Source organism: Erythrolamprus reginae, chromosome 1 (genome assembly GCF_031021105.1).
Source record: "Erythrolamprus reginae isolate rEryReg1 chromosome 1, rEryReg1.hap1, whole genome shotgun sequence".
Classification (NCBI taxonomy): domain Eukaryota; kingdom Metazoa; phylum Chordata; class Lepidosauria; order Squamata; family Dipsadidae; genus Erythrolamprus; species Erythrolamprus reginae.
Window position 1 is genome coordinate 181,832,367 of NC_091950.1, and position 17,601 is coordinate 181,849,967.

At 38.0% G+C, this 17,601-nt stretch overlaps 1 protein-coding gene across 5 annotated transcripts in view; it reads right to left on the reverse strand.

The window, feature by feature from the left end:
- Nucleotides 1-16,409, reverse strand: part of WDSUB1 (WD repeat, sterile alpha motif and U-box domain containing 1) — a 37,491-nt gene extending 21,082 nt beyond the window's left edge. The window contains exons 1-8 of one of the 5 annotated variants that reach the window (XM_070731575.1): nt 16,333-16,409; nt 14,148-14,563; nt 11,655-11,839; nt 10,373-10,462; nt 9,576-9,669; nt 8,225-8,258; nt 5,031-5,071; nt 4,824-4,930 (exon numbers count right to left, since the gene is read on the reverse strand). In XM_070731575.1, the coding sequence (XP_070587676.1) occupies nt 4,824-4,930; nt 5,031-5,071; nt 8,225-8,258; nt 9,576-9,669; nt 10,373-10,462; nt 11,655-11,839; nt 14,148-14,545 (949 nt within the window). In that variant the 5' untranslated portion in view covers nt 14,546-14,563; nt 16,333-16,409. Of the gene's footprint in view, nt 1-4,823; nt 4,931-5,030; nt 5,072-8,224; nt 8,259-9,575; nt 9,670-10,372; nt 10,463-11,654; nt 11,840-14,147; nt 14,564-15,905; nt 16,124-16,332 lie in introns of those variants that run through there. The other 4 variants (XM_070731574.1, XM_070731573.1, XM_070731578.1 and 1 more) reach the window with 4 other exon arrangements.
- Nucleotides 16,410-17,601: the final 1,192 nt, after the last annotated feature.

A 17,601-nucleotide genomic window follows, 5' to 3' on the forward strand; every position in this document is an offset into this window, starting at 1 on the left:
TGTAAAGCCTTTGACTCAGTGGTTCATGACAAACTACTTCTAAAACTCAAATCATACAGCATCTTAGGATCCTTCCATAGTTGGATTACTGCATTCCTATCAAATAGGCAACAAGTTGTCAAAATAGGGAGTGCCATATCTAATCCTGTTCCTGTTAACAGCGGTGTACCCCAAAGCAGCGTACTTGGACCAACACTCTCCATACTCTATATACCGTATTTTCCGGCGTATAAGACGACTGGGCGTATAAGACGACCCCCTAACTTTTCCAGTTAAAATATAGAATTTGAGATATACTCGCCGTATAAGACTACCCCTCTTCTGTACATCATAGACCTGACTGAGTCTAGGTCTATGATGTACTTGCATTGAGAAAAAAATCATTTCTGAACATGATAACACAATATTTTAATTACTAATGATGAAGATCTTATTGTTAAAATTATGAATGAATTATTTAGAGAGAGAGAGCCAAGTGGGAGCACTCTTCTGTCTATCTCTCCATATGTCTCTGTCTATCTGTCTTGTCTGCCTCTCATATTTCTCCTCACCACAATTAAGTTTATTATTATAACTCATCATAATTTGTCAACACAAAAAGGTGAACCTGGCTATTTTCCTTTCTCCTACCATCTATTCTGCAGGTATCTTTCAGTCTAACATGCAGCATGCTGACACCTATGTGAGAATCTATTATGGAATGAGAATCTGTATGTGATATCATGATATGGCAATCCAAACAGCCCATCCATTTTTTCCTCTTTCCGCACTTTCTGTCTTTATCCTCTTGCAATGTCACTTAAACAGATTTTAACTTGTCGGGTTTAATTAGTGACCCTGCCAATTTTCAGTACTGTGCAGTGTGCTATGATACAGAGCAGGGTGAATAATATGACCTCAGCTTTTAAAGTTATTTTAAAATGTTGCCTAAGAAATATGAAAAGATGATTCTTTTTGGAGGAAAAGTACATTTTCAATGGTTAAACATAAGAACAAATACAAACAGGCAGAAATAAATGCATCCAGTTTAACATTCAATCATTTCCCTGGCTCTTTTTATTGAAATGAACAAGTTCATACATTCAATTTTGCAACCACTAATAATGTTGGTCAAGTAGGTACAAAAATACCTGGGGAAATTATCAAAGTCTTTCTCTCTCCCCCTCTCTCTCCCTCTCTTTCTCTCTTGCTATCTCTCTTTCTCTCTTTTTTTTTTGCTTTCTCTCTTTCTCTCCCCCTGTCTCTCATTCTCTTACTATCTCTTTCTCTCTCTTTATGTCTCCCCTCTCTCCCTCTCTCTTGCCATCTCTTTCTCTCCCTCTCTCTTTCTCTCTCTCCCTCTCTTGCTATCTCTTTCTTTCTTTCCCCCCTCTCTCCCTCTCTCTTTCTCTCTCTCTCCCTCTGTTGCTATCCCCCCTCTCTCTTTCTCTCTCTCCCTCTCTTGCTATCTCTTTCTTTCTTTCCCCCCTCTCTCCCTCCCTCTCTCTTTCTCTCTCTCCCTCTGTTGCTATCCCCCTCTCTTTCTCTCTGTCCCTCTCTTGCTAACCCCCTGTCTCCCTCTCTTGCTATCTCTTTCTCTCCCCCCTCTCTCTTTCTCTCTCCCTCTCTTGCTATCTCTTTCTCTCCCCCTCTCTCCATCTCTCTTTCTCTCTCTCCCTCTCTTGCTATCTCTTTCTTTCTCTTTCTGCCCCCCCTCTCCCTCTCTCTTTCTCTCTCTCCTTCTCTTTCTCCCTCTGTTGCTATCCCCCCTCTCTCTTTCTCTCTGTCCCTCTGTTGCTAAACCCCCCTCTCTCCCTCTCTTGCTATCTCTTTCTCTCCCCCCCCTCTCTCCCTCTTTTTTTCTCTCAGCAGCAGCAGCAGGGTGATAAGCTGTGAGGCGGAGCTACGGAACCGAGGCACGGATGGCGGCGGCTAGACATATCGCGTGTGGGCGAGCCTGTGCTTTGCGCAGGCTCGCCCAGCTGGGAGGCGGTGTTCTCGCCCCTCCCAGCTGAAACTGAGGTCCGGCCGGGGCGATTCTTCCCCGGCCGGACAGGCACGCTGGTGCTGCCAAAGGCAGCGTGTGGGCGAGCCTGTGCTTTGCGCAGGCTCGCCCAGCTGGGAGGCGGTGTTCTCGCCCCTCCCAGCTGAAACTGAGGTCCGGCCGGGGCGATTCTTCCCCGGCCGGACAGGCACGCTGGTGCTGCCAAAGGCAGCGTGTGGGCGAGCCTGTGCTTTGCGCAGGCTCGCCCAGCTGGGAGGCGGTGTTCTCGCCCCTCCCAGCTGAAACTGAGGTCCGGCCGGGGTGATTCTTCCCCGGCCGGACAGGCACGCTGGTGCTGCCAAAGGCAGCGTGTGGGCGAGCCTGTGCTTTGCGCAGGCTCGCCCAGCTGGGAGGCGGTGTTCTCGCCCCTCCCAGCTGAAACTGAGGTCCGGCCGGGGCGATTCTTCCCCGGCCGGACAGGCACGCTTGTGCTGCCAAAGGCAGCATGTGGGCGAGCCTGCGCTTTGCGCAGGCTCGCCCAGCTGGGAGGCGGTGTTCTCGCCCCTCCCAGCCATCGCAAATATCGGGGCCACTGTCCTATATCCGGCGTATAAGACGACCCCCCACTTTGGAAAAGATTTTCAGGGGTTAAAAAGTCGTCTTATACGCCGGAAAATACGGTAAATGACCTTTGCGATCACATTACAAGCGACTGTGTTCTCTTTGCCAACGATGTAAAACTTTTCAACACTACCGATAACACAGCTACTCTCCAAAAAGACCTTGACTTTGCGTCAGAATGTTCAAACATTTGGCAACTCCAAATCTCAACCACAAAATGCTCTGTCCTACACATTGGCAAAAAGAATCAGAACACCAAATACAAGCTGAATAAACAACACCTTACAGACAACCTTGACTCCATAAAAGACCTTGGAATACTCATATCAAATGACTTAAGTGCCAAAGCCTACTGCAACATCGCCAAAAAGGCTTCAAGGGTTGTTAACCTAATCCTACGTAGCTTCTGCTCCGATAATCGCACACTACTAACCAGAGCATACAAAACTTTCGCCAGACCAATCCTTGAATACAGCTCATCTGTCTGGAACCCACACCACATTTCGGACATAAACACTCTAGAAAATGTCCAGAGATACCTTACTATAGAAGAACCCTCCACTCCTCCATTCACAACAGAATACCCTACGCAACTAGACTTACAGGCCTAGGTTTAGAAAGTTTAGAACTATGTCACCTTAAACACGACCTAAGCATAGCCCATATAATCATCTGTTACAATGCCCTTCTTGTCAACGACTACTTCAGCTTCAACCACAACAACACACGAGCACACAACAGATGCAAACGTAAAGTAAACCGCTCTAAACTTGACTGCAGGAAATATGACTTTAGTAACCGAGTAGTTGATGCATGCAATTCACTACCAGACTCTCTAGTATCATCACCTAACCCCCAAAACTTTACCCTTAGATTATCCACCGTTGACCTCTCCCAATTCCTAAGAGGTCAGTAAGGGGTGTGCATAAGTGCACCAGAGTGCCTTCCGTCCCCTGTCCTAATGTTTCTCTTTTATACTACCATGTATATAAATATTATTATATCTTTGTATACCACCAATACGTACTTGACAAAACAAATAAATCAAATAAAAATCCTCTTCTTTCAATGTATAGCTTATGGAGGATCCTATTTTCTCAACTAATGGAGAGGCACAGCCTATAGATAATGCATTGCCTTACTGCTTTCATTATGTGATGTCATTTTAAAGCTTTTGTAAAAGACAAAATAACAAAGTTATACAATTAAAATGTATCTTTCCTTGAATTTCAATAGGATAAAAAACTCTTGCTTGAGATTCCTTTGAGGCCAAACAGAGACAAGAGTGACTAAGCTGAATTTCCAGCCTGAAAAAGAATAAATGCAAATAAATGGAATAACTTGCCTTTGATTATAAATAAAGATAGAATCATCTAGGGTGGTACAAAAATTAAGTACTTCTACTAAGGAAAGAGACATGAGTCCTTGGGAAATTTCTTTAAGTATAAATGAGGGTCAATCCCTTTAGATACGCCTCTATACCAATATGAGAGACAGATAAAAAATATTTTGTTGGATAATTAATTGGTTAGGATAGGTGAGGTGCTAGCCTCAGCCTATTTCAGATGGTTGGCTAGAATAATTAACTTGTATGGTTGATTGGATTGCTTGATTTGGCCACTAGTACAACAAACTAATATTCATTGAAAACAGTGGTGGGGTTCAAATTCTTTTACTATTGTTTCTGTGGGCATGGCTTGGTGGGCATAGCAAAGGAAGGATACTGCAAAATCCCCATTTCCTCCTGATTATCTGGGACTCAAGAGGCAGAGAAAAGATGGGATTGGGCCAGTCAGAGGTAGTATTTACTGGTTCTCCAAACTATTCAAAAGTTCCGGTACCAGTTCTTCAGGACTTACTGAATCCCACCTTTGATTGAAAAGTATGTAAGAATATGATGATTTAATCCTGGATTAATATTGTGAACTGACATGTGTGATTTAAGCCTGGTTGAATAAAAATGGGAAGACCAATTTCATCCAAAAGTACAACTGGATTTCTAACTGTATCTTTCAAAAATTATGGAATAGGAATTTTTCTTGGGGAAAAACTATCATTTCTAACTGAGGTTTGGGATTAGATGAGGAAGGCTTCTATTGGAGCCTTACTTGAAACAGAAGGCAAAAAAATCCATTATTTTATGTATAAAAGTATGTGGTCTTAAACTTGGGTGGTAATGATGTAAAACAAATTGATATAATGGTTTTAAGGCAGGAGACAAAAACGTTTTGGTACTGACCTGTGAAAATTTGTTCTAGTTCCAGTTGCCAGATGTGGACACATTTATCCATTGAGCCGGTAGCAAATAATGGCATATCTGGTGCAAAGGCACAAGTTGTAACATATCTAGAAATAACAAGTTACTTGATAAATGCTATCAATGACAACAACAATAATAACAACAACAACAACAATAACAATATATTAATACATGCTAATGGCCCACCTGGTGTGTTGAGTCAAAATGTGCAGGTTGCTCCCAGTATTCTGTCCAAAACAAACAAACAAAAAATTGGGGAATTTACAGTTAATAATTACACCATTCTTATATCCAAAGAGAACAGATGTACAGAATGCATTTACATACAGGAAACTGAATATATTAAAAATTGCAGAAAATCATTAACAAACACAGAGAAAAATTCCAAAACTGCAGGCATCCCTTACTCAATTAGGCATACAGGAATGATATTCTTGCAGATATCCTAAACTGATGCAAATGATCAGCTGTCTGCAAGGAATATAAATCCTTCTATTCGCCACTATTCTGCAGGAGCTAAAGAAGCCTCTTGGATGACGAGTGAAATGTCTTCAAAAGGAAAGAAAAACAAGAAAGTTCATTTGTCTCCTGAAAAAGCACCTTTTGGACATTCTGGCAGATTATTTTTGAAAAAAACACTATCCAATGTTTACATATATTTTTGAAGATTATTTAGAATTACAATACTCTTTAAAAATATTAAGAAGTAACACAAATGTGACTAGAATTAATTATGCTGCCACCTAAGTAGATAACAAATCCTGCACTTAGCATTCTGACCATTAGATGCTACCCTTCACAAACATTGTTCTACTTCCATTGGAAAAACTATTACTTTAAAGCACTAGTGTCTGTATATAGTTTCCTATAATAATTTTGCCCATTCTTAAGAGGCCATAAAAGTCTTTCTTAATATTTTTGCAATTCATAATTTTCTTTAAACTTTATCTAAAATAAGACATTAAAGTATTATACATACAATATTCAAATTCATCTCAGAAAAAGTAGGGAACTATTCCAAAATTAACTATTAAAATGTCCCATGATTGTATAAAAAAACAAACTTGCAATAAAAAACTTACAGATAGCAAGTACATGCTTGTTTTTCAGTTCTATAGAATATTTCATTGTATATTCACTATCACACAACTGCTTATACACCTGTCTTTACAAAGCCACGGAATCTACATACCTTGCTACTGTATTTGGTATATCAAATTCCCATTTCATATTTTTTAACTTTCAAAGACATTTGGATTTAACAGTGATTAAAGCTTTTGTATCATTTAAAGATAAACATATTCCTCTACATCTGGGGTGTCAAACTCAAGGCCTGGGGACTAGATTTGGCCTGTGGGGTGCTTAGATCTGGCCTGCGGTGCCGCTCTGGAAACAGCTAAGGACTGGCCTGTAGGATCTCTGCCAGCAAAAATGGAGCTAGGGAGGGCTGCGCGTGGCCCACCCAAGTTCCATTTTCGCTAGCAGAAGATTGCAAGTGGCTGTCGCAATTGAAAATAGAGCTCGGGAGCCCGTTTTCACTGGCAGAGCACTTGAGCCACCACAGGTGCCTCCAACACAAGTGATGTTAAGCTGGCCACGCCCACCCTGGCCACACCCCCACAGCCCCCCCCCCCAAGTCAAACACAAATTTGATGCGGCCCTCAATGAAATTGAGTTTGATACCCCTGCTCTAGGTCATCAAAAAGTGCATGGAGAAAAAAACACTACAGCGTCATATTTCAATTGAGACTGCAATCCTTTCCACAACAACAGTACATTGGATATTAAAAATGCCTTTGTCTCCTGCCTCCCCAATTCCCCCCCCCCTCATCTGCATCAGAAAGTTGCAGCCCCCTAAATCAATTTTGGTAAATGGCTGATTAAATTTATCCCCTGGCAGACAGTTCACTTTGGATATAACCCATCTTTCTTTAAAAGGAAATTAAAGATATAATTTTTAATGAAGTAGAGCATGTTCTGGTTGTCAAGAAGGGAAACTCCCCCCCCCCCAACCTGTAAATTACAGTACTTGGAACTGTAATGCAAACAAGCAACATATAAATATTCTAAATATTGTTTTTACCAATAATTCTATGGAATAACCAGCAGATTCAGGGGGAGGGGGGGACAGCTTAAAGCAAAATACCTGGCCTACATAACCTATCATGGAACACACTAGTTTGGCATTTGTAAATGTTAGAAGTCAAGTTCTTTATGGCAACTTTTAATTTTCAGAAAGTAATTATTTATTGTTTTTTAAAATTGCCAAATTTCTCTGCCATTTTATGTTTACATGAAACTACCCAAGAAGCTACGTTCATGTAAAGCCAACCTTCCAGACCACAGAAAAGGATCAGAAGGGGAAGGAAAAATACAGAAGACAAATGACTCACAGTGAAAATAATGGTAAAACTCACAATTAAAAATAAATGTTTAATTTCTGTAACTCTGATCTATATTTCCTGATGGATTGCTGGCACAGGTCCTCACAATTATTAAGAAAATTCATTTTCTTAATTAATTATGGTAGAGAGAGGTAGAAGTTATATTAAGAGTATTATTGCAGAAAGAAAGAAGGAAAGTGTTAGAAATTATTCAGAGAATTATGAAATTAATGATTAATTAATAAATGATTAAGAAAACTTGACTGCAGAAAATACAACTTCAGCAACAGAGTGATCAATGCCTAGAATGCACTACCTGACTCTGTGGTTTCTTCCCCAAATCCCCAAAACTTTAACCTTACACTGTCTACAGTCGACCTCATCCCATTCCTAAGAGGTCTATAAGGGCCGTGCATAAGCGCACCATTGTGCCTACCACCCCTGTCTTACTGTCCTAGTGTCCTGATTTACCTGTACCTACTTTGCTTTTGTTTATATTTATATCCTATCTTGTCCATGTTTTGACAAAAAATAAAATAAATAAAATCCAAAACATGAAATTGATTGAATGGCTTAAAACTGCGTTATTTGCTTTTCTTTCATACATAAAAACTTGGAACCAAGACTTGGTCACTGTAGAAAGAAATGAAAATGACAATCTAATGGGGCAAATAAAATCTACACTTGAAAAATCTATTCATAAAGCTCACTGTTTGTATGCTACTTAAAAATATGTGAATCAAACAATATGAGTTTGGATACTTATTATATGAAGGTTTGGTTGCCCAACCCCAACAGAAGTGTGGGCGACTTATGGTAAGCTTAGAAGTATAGAAATATTTTGCTTAACAGTTCACAATTTTAAAAAGAATAAAATAAAAATAAGAGTTACCAAACAAGCAATTTTTGCAATGCCTACTAACAGAAAAAAGAATGTTAATATATTGTTATCCTTGAATAACAAGGGCTTTCCCTCTTAGATTCTTAAATACTTACAGTTTCAAAAATCATTACAGTTTTGTCCACAGATCTAATAAGAAAAAGAAAAAGAAAACAACATAATTCCATCATACTCATCCTTCAGTAGTTAAAAAACGTTTTTAATTGAATAAGAATTAGAATAATATGAACGGCAAACAGTGAGCAAAAAGGTCAGTACTAGAGCACAGTGATTATTGGGAATAATTAACTTTACAATAACCTCCTTTTCAACTCAAAGGGAATGAAAAGAAATCCAGGAGGATTAGAACCATCAAAACAATCTGCTGAACATTTTAAAAGCTGAGAATCCAATAATTAATAATTTGAGGGTTAACTGTATCAGAAGAGTAATATATGCTTCTTAAATGATTTTGCTCGTTGGCTTTCATCTGTATTATGTGTACAGGTAGTCCTTGATTTATGACCAGTCGTTTAGTGATCATTTGAAGTTATGATGGACCCCTACTTACAATCCAAAATTCCAACAACCCCCATGGGTGATATTTTGGGTGCAATTTATGATATCCCCCTTCCCTACCAAAACCTGCATTTTCTTCAAGAAAACTGCCTATTGAAGACAACGGATTAAATTAATGGCCACTGTATTCACTTAGTTGTGGTGACTCACTTAATAACTGTTCCAAAAAAGAGTGTAAAATCAGACACATATAGTGACCCGCTTATAACTGGCATGACTTATGACCATAAGTCGTAAGTCGTAACTTATATAGCTTATATAATTTATATATAACTTATATAACAAGCTCAGTCGTAACTCAAGGACTACCTGTAGTTCTGATCCACTGCTTGGTTGAACAAAAGTAGTATTAGAGCTGCCTTGCTCCATAACCTTGAAATACCACTATATTAATGTAGAACAAGCCTTTCTGCAAAAGTAATTGACATCTGAGTAGGAACATTTTTTTAATATTGCAAATTAAATGTATGATTGTTTATATTTACTTTCTCTTCCAAAAACTTATGTTTTGAAAATGTATTTAATGGAAGCATGCCATCCACAGATTTTTCTTTTAATTAACACAGAACGTTTGATGATAGGTACGAAACTTGCAAATATATTTTTCTTACATTTTTAAATTTGGGAGATTGGTCGGTCTATAATGATTTTGAGTTCATTACAAATGCTCAACACTGTTTTCAAACAGCCTTCTCTTTAAAATGATTCATGAGCTAAGATGGATATAATGTCATGCTCAGTATTGTCAATAGCATTGTATCACTTATCAATTTAGAAATAAGCTGAATAAAGGTCTATCTTTATAAACACAGAAATGGGAAAAACTAAAAACCAACTGAGTAAACCAATTGCAGAAGGAAAGCATATAAATTAAACAAAGGTTCTTACCCAGTAACTAAAACCTGCCCATTGGAGGAAAAAGCACAAGCCAGAACAGGGGCAGTATGTCCATTTAAAGTACATCTACATCTCAAGGCAAATCCTAAACATTGAAAGGTGAACAAATATTTAATGAAAATATTCTTTATCAAATTGCGGCTTTGTCACCTTTGAATACAAAGTAAAATATACTGCACAATGTAGTATCTAGGTTGTGTTTTATGTTGTAAATCTTCAATTTTCTATGTCTGTATCCTATGAAAGCAATGAAAAGAGGATAGAATAGAAGGCTATTTTTAAAATTCTATCTCCATAACAAAAATTTCTGATTATTTCCCCCCCCACACACATACACCTTCTCAAATGTACTTTAGAAACTCTTTAGAGTCAATTTTGGAGTGAAAATAGGGAAGAGTTCAATAAAACCATACACCACTGGATATTAATGAATAAAAAGTATAACTTTTAACCTTCATTCTAATATCAATCAAAATAATGAACAATAAATAATTAAATATCAAACAGCTTCACACTCTCTTAAGAGTGATTATTCTCTTTACCTTTCTCTCTTTTTTGTTTTGTTGGTGTTTTTATTGCTTTACTATAAAGTATCATCAATTATCTCCCTTTCCCCCTTTTTATAATTTCATAAGCAATCCTTTTGTATTATCAAAAAAGATTATTCTTATTCAGTAACATTTTTTTTAATCTTATGGGTTTATTTATTGCTTAAGCAGGACCTAAATTAAAAACCCAAGCAGTGGAAAGGCGAGTAATTTTTTTAAGCATTTTTAAATTTGAGATACCTGCAGAATCAGAAGATGAAATGAGCCAGATCTTACTTATGCCATCCTGACCAGAAGACGCCATTCTGAAATAATCATCATTTTGCTTATCTGATAAAATAGATATATATTCAGAAATGTATGAGAAACACAACAAAATAAAGTTTCCTGTTCTTTTCAATATCTGCTTCTAGTAAAATAAGGACAATTAGAAGTTTGCTGCGCATAACTCAAAAATCTGATGGATCATATGTAATGCAGGTAGTCCTTGACTTATGACCAGAATCCTAACCAAAATTTGTGTTGCTAAGCAAAGCAGCTGATAAATGAGGACTGCCTGATTGTATTAGCTTTTTTGCCAATTAAGTGAATAACCACAATCATGTGATCATTAAGCAAATCTAGCTTCCCCTATTGATTTTGCTTGTCAGAAGCCAGCTGGGAACGTCTCAAATGGCAATCACATGACTTTGGGATGCTGTAACCATTGTAAGTGCATGTCTGTTATTAAGTGGCAAAATACTAATCACATGACTATAGGAATATCTGTGACAGTTGTCAGTGCGAAAACTGATTATAAATCACTTTTTTCTATGACACTGTAACTTCAAGTGGTTGCTAAAGAAATGGCTGAAAGTTAAATATATCTAGTTTCTTTTGTGTTTTAAATTAGATACTTCTTGAATTTTCCATCTTTGTGTTCCACCAAAGCAATAAAAATATGCTAGAATAGAAGGAAAAATAAAATAAATTGCTTTGAATTTGACATTTCATATGAAGAGAGGTTAAAAGATATTATCCTTTTAAAGTGTATTCACTGAAAGCATAGTAGCATTATGTATGATTGTTGCCGTGAATTACCGTACTTATAAAGTAAAACAATGAGATAAAATTAAATAAAAATAATTTTTAATGATTTTTAATTGCAACCAAAATCCTCTTCTACTTCAAGCATAATTCTTTAAAGGGAAAGAAGAGTATGATAAACTTTTTACACAATAGAGCCCTCTGCATATATACTAAGAATTAACTCCTATTATAACCAATAGGGCTCACTCCCAGTTAATATATTTAAGATCAGTCTGACATGCCATATATACTACAAAAGAGACAGATCACTAGACATGAAATATTACTTAAGAAAAAAGTGGCTTTAAATCCATTACGATGCAATTAAAAAGAAACTTCAAAAGGATGTTATATTCATTAGCTATAGATACTAAGGAAAGTATACAAGTAAAGCTTAAGGCTGGGACCCACAAGATATTAAAAAAAGATTTATTTAAATAGTAAGTTATCTAACCAGTATGCTGCCTTGAAGAAAAGTCACAGCAGGTAACACCAAGATCATGAGCTTTCTCATTATGTAAACACTTCATTTTGTCATCCCAGAAAGTTAGATCTCCACAGGAGGATCCCGTCACAAAGAAATGCCCATTAGGAGCAAACGCACAAGCTACCAATGATCCATCTTTAACATTACCAGATCTAAAAAACAAGAATAAAGGAATTTGGTAGTTAAAACCCTTTTACATGTTTGGGAGGAAAAAACAAAATAAATCTAAAAGGAGAATATTTGTTGTAACAAACAGAACAATTATCTAAGCTGCCTACAAATATACTGTCACATTTTAATTTGTGTAATTATAAAATATCAAAACTCATTGTTAATCTCTTGTCAATGCCAGGGCTATATTTAAAAAGCCTCACTGACATTTAAGAAACTATTTATACTCCCTTTTTTGCTCCATTTTATATCAAGTATACATTCTAAACTATGTTAAATCTGAATTAAATTTTTTTAGAGTAAGCAAGAATCATTAACTTAGTTTGTAATTGGTTTATTCTAAGATATGCCAGGATTCCAACATTCCAGACACTCTTCTAACTAAACTGAACCAGCTAGCGGTACCTGAACACACTTGTAAGTGAATCATAAGCTTCCTAACAAACAGGAAGCAGCAGGTGAAGCTAAGCAGAATCACATCAGATACTTGTACAAATAGCACAGCTCCCGCCTCCCGCCCCCCGCCCCCCACGGCTGTGTGCTTTCCCCGCACTTCTCTTTTCCCTCTATACCAATGACTGCATCTCTAACGATCCATCGGTTAAACTACTGAAGTTAGCAGAGGACACAACAGTGATCCGCATCATTAGAGACAATGATGAATCCACATACAGGTGGGAGGTTGAACAACTAACCTTTTGGTGCGACCGGAACAATCTGGAACTCAAAAATGTAGAAATGATGATAGACTTTAGGAGAAACCCACCCATACCTCCACCTCTTACAATAGTAGACAACACATTTTCAACAGTAGAGACTTTCAAGTTTTTAGGTTTGACCATATTGCAAGATCTAAAATGGACATTTAATATCAAAAACATCATCAAAAAAGCACAAGAATGTTCTTTTTGTGCCAACTGAAACTGCCGAAGGAGCTGCTGATACAGTTCTCCAGAGGAATTATTGAGTCTGTAATCCGCACCTCTATAACTGTCTGGTTTGGTGCTGCAATCCAACAAGACAGATACAGAATTAAGAGGATAATTACAACTGCAGAAAAAACAATTGCTGCCAACTTACCTTCCACTGAGGACCTGTATGCTGCACGAGTCAAAAAGAGGGCGGGGAAAATATTTACAGACCCCTCACAGCAGTCACAAACTGCTTCAACTCCTACCCTCAAAACAACGCTATAGAGCCCTGCACACCAGAACAACTAGACACAAGAACAGTTTTTTTCCCCCAAACACCATCACTCTGCTAAACAAATAATACCCTCAAACTGTCAAACTATTTACAAAGTCTGCACTACTATTAATCTCATCGTTCCCATCATCCATCTCCTCCCAGTAATGACTGTATGACTGTAACTTTGTTGCTACTACCCTTACGTTTTATATTGACTGTTTCCTAATATGATTTGATTGCTTACATGTACCCGGACTATCATTAAGTGTTGCACCTTATAATTCTTGATGAACTTATCTGTACACTGAGAACATGGGCACCAAGAGAAATTCCTTGTGTGTCCAATCACACTTGGTCTATTCTATTCCATTCCATTCTATTCTATTCCATTCCATTCTATTCTGGTAATTGTCAAGTAGTTGTTAATTTCATGGAAAGAAAAACTTCAGAACAATATTGCAGTTGCACCAGAGGAAAAGAGGGCTAGAGCCACAGTTTAGCATTATGTTTAGTTAGTTGACTGATTGTATATGAACACAGACAAGAAAATTTATCATTCTTATTAAGATATCTTATGCCTAAAATAATAATTATGCCAGCATATAACGGCATTATTTCATACTTGATAGAATGGTTTTAAGCATGGTACAGAGGACACGTCATTAAAAACAGAAACAAAATCTTTCTTGCAATACTTGAATTTCAAGAATTCTCTTCAATCCATTGAAGTCAAAGGTTGCCCTACCTTTCACAGAAGCAGTCCTAACTTTATCATTAAATGAGACAGCTTGATCAGTCTTTCTCAGTGGTACCATAAACACTTATTGGACCTAAAATTCCCTTGAGGTCTGGTTCACATGGCTAAGATAGCTATGGGAATAGAAATGGGAATGTAACTTCTTCCATTATCCTAGTGCTTAATTTACCTGTACCTACTTTGCTAATGTTTAAGGTTATACCAATACCTACTATCTTGTACATGTTTGACAAAATAATGATGATGATGATGATGATGATGATGAAATACAAATAAAAATAGACTTCACAATTATGGAAAAAACAGTACTGTATTTCTAAAGGCCTCAGATTTGATATACTCACCGATACAATTTTAGTGTCTGAACATTCCACACATTTACACTTCCATCAGCTGCTCCTGAAACTAAGTATGTCGAATCAGGGGAAAATCGACAAATTCTTAGAGGGCTTCTACACGGGTGCTCCAAAACTGCCACTTTCACCCCATCTTGAGTATTCCACAAAATTGTGTTGCCATCTGTAGAACATGAAGCCAAAATATGTCCCGAAGGAGAGAAGCAACAGCAATGGACAGCGTAAGTGTGGCCTTTCAGTGGTGAGTAAGGAACCTCAGTAAAATTGTTCAACAAATATAGACGGATTGTTTTGTCCAAGGAGCATGTAGCCAGATAGGAAGAAGAGAAGGCACAATAGTTGACATCATCTTTGTGGTCTGCCAAAGTGCAAATTAATTTAACCATTTGAGGATATAAAGTTACCTGAAATAAAGAGAACCAAAAATGAAGCAGATTTGTAAGATCTAAATCAGTGGTTCTCAACCTTTCTAATGCCGTGACCCCTTAATACAGTTCCTCATGTTGTGGTGACCCCCAACCATAACTCTAGCCCCAATTCTCCTAACAGAGCTTTACGCTGATTGGCAGGAAGGTCAGAGGGGCACCCCCACACCTGATTGGTCGGATTGTAAAAATATGTTCCGAGACGCCAGAATAGAAGCTTTAGTTCCTAACACCATGGGAAATTTGTCTTTTCCCATGGTCTTAAGCTACCCCTGGGAAACGGTCATTCGACCCCCCAAAGGGGTCCTAACCCCCAGGTTGAGAACCACTGATCTAGATTAATAATAATAATAATAATAATTATTATTATTATTATTATTATTATTATTATTATTATTATTATAAATTATATTTGTATGCCGCCCCTCTCTGAGGACTCGGAGCGGCTCACAACAACAATACACAATGTACAAATCTGATGTTAAAAAACAATTTAAAGTCCTTCTTATAAAAAAACACTCACACATGAAGCTATATTCCCTTGGACATTCTACTAAGAAAGCGGATCTATCATTACCAAAATATTGGCCCTCACAAAAAAATGCTTTGTCACTAGTTTCAAATCAGAGGAAAGGTGAAAAGCTAAAGTTCAAAACAATAAACTATAATTTATGGATTACATTGTATACTGATAGAGAGACCTTCCAGCCATTATTCTTTAATTTAAGAAAGCCTTTAAACTTAATTCTTTGCTTGGTTTTTGCTCTTGAACTGCCCTTTGTAAAGCAAAGTTTTAAACCTAAACAATTCACTTTTTTCCTCTCCTTATAAACAACCCTTTCAGGTTTTCCTTTTTTTTTTTTTAGGCTTGTCTTTTTATTTTTCCCAAGGACATGCGGGCGCTGTAAGTCTCCTATTTATCAGGCTCACTGGAAATGCCTATTTGGATGTTGCTTTTACAGACAGGCTGTCAGCCGCCAACCTTCCAGTCACACCTGCAACGTCAGAATCGCTCCCTGAAGTCCCTGACACTTAAATGTGTCTGCTTCATATTGGAGAAATTAACATTTGGAAGGCAGAGGTTAGACCCTTTCAAAGTTTTAAGACCCCCTTCCCCCTTTAGTCTATCCAGGAGGGAGAAAATAAAACACTCCAGAATAGAGTGGCCGTGACAGGCAAAACAGGGGACCATCCACCACCTGGGGGCGCTCTCGTTCTAACGACCCCGAAGCGCCCCCGTCCCCCGGCATTCTCAGCCCTCCAATCCGGGAGGGGCATGGGGTGGACGGGAAACCCTCCCTCCCTCAAACTCTATTACTACCTCTATCTACGGGCGCGCGGCGGCTTCGGCCGTTCTGGTCCGCGAGGAACTGACCCAGGCGCGCGGCGACCTTTCAGAAGCAAAACAAGCTCACGTGGCCACGCCCCTCGCCTCTCTCTCTCTCCGGAGGGCAATGATGGAAGCGCTGGGCGGTTTTTAAAAAACCGGGCGAACCTGCGTTTTATTTTGCTTCCTCAGAACGCGGAAGCAAAATAAAAGGGGCGGGTTGGGTTGGCGGCGTGACGTCACCGCGCTAAACGGAGTGTGGCAACTCCGTTCCATTTTTTTCCGAGCCTGATACAGTATTTGTACGTTAACTGCATTTAACACAAAATGGGGGGGGAGGGGGGAGGGAGAGAGTTGCGACCCAGTAATAGTCCAATAAATGCGCCCGAATTAAAGACTAATAGGTCTTCCGTAGACTTACATTTGAGGTAAAACCAGGGGTCTCCAACCTTGGCAACTTTAAAATTTGTGGACTTCAACTCCCAGAATTCCTCAGCCAGCTTTGCTTTGCTTTGCTGGCTGAGGAATTCTGGGAGTTAAAGTCCACATGTCTTAAAGTTTGGCAACGCCTTAAAAAAGATCGCTGCGACTTAAAGGTGTGTTGGAGGAAATTGCATTGATCAACTGCTTAGTTGCCAGATTTTCAACTGGCAGACATCCAACAGTCTCCGGTCTAAATTTCTAGACTGTAAAGGTTGTAATGAAATGTAATGACTAATAAAACATAAACACGTGTTTGAAGTATTAACCTTATTCATTGGATTGCCAGATCCAAGTATTCCTGATATAGCACAGGAAGACAGTCATTTGTCAAGAAGGGTTTGTGTGGGTGTATTACCAGTCATATTAACATATATCAGGTGTGATGGCTTATAATAATGCACTAGTTCTTTCTAGGCACATTACAGTAGATAGAATGTAATTTGCCTACTATTTGAATAAATGGTGCTGCTGTAAATAGCTTTCTGGTAGTTAATAGCAGCTTTAAGAGGTTGACTCTATCTATCTATCTATCTATCTATCTATCTATCTATCTCCATTCATCTATCTATCTATCTATCTATCTATCTATCTATCTATCTATCTATCTATCTCCATCCATTCATCTATCTATCTATCTATCTATCTATCTATCTATCTATCTATCTATCTCCATCCATTCATCTATCTATCTATCTATCTATCTATCATCTATCTATCTATCTATCTATCTATCTATCTATCTATCTATCTCCATCCATTCATTTATCTATCTATCTATCTATCTATCTATCTATCTATCTATCTATCTATCTATCTATCTATCTTACTTACTTATATGGTGCCCTTCTCCAAAGACTCAGGATGGCTCACAAATAAAAAACAATGCAAAAATAGTTGTAAAGCCAAATTATAAAAACTAGTTTAAAAACCCATATCATAAAACCTATATTTAAAAACCTATATCATAAAACCATTCAACCATTCAACCATCCACATTCATATCACATTCATGCTAACGGCGGGAGCAGAGCTCAACTGCCCCAATTATATATAATTTATTGACACTCAAAGAATAATCAGGAATGTAAAGATTTTAAATGTTTTCTCAAATCTGAGTTCCTATCAGAATTTACATTTTAAATATTTGATGGAATAAGGGTGTGTTAGATTTCATGTCACTTGGTTAAGTGGTCATCTTTTTTTTTTT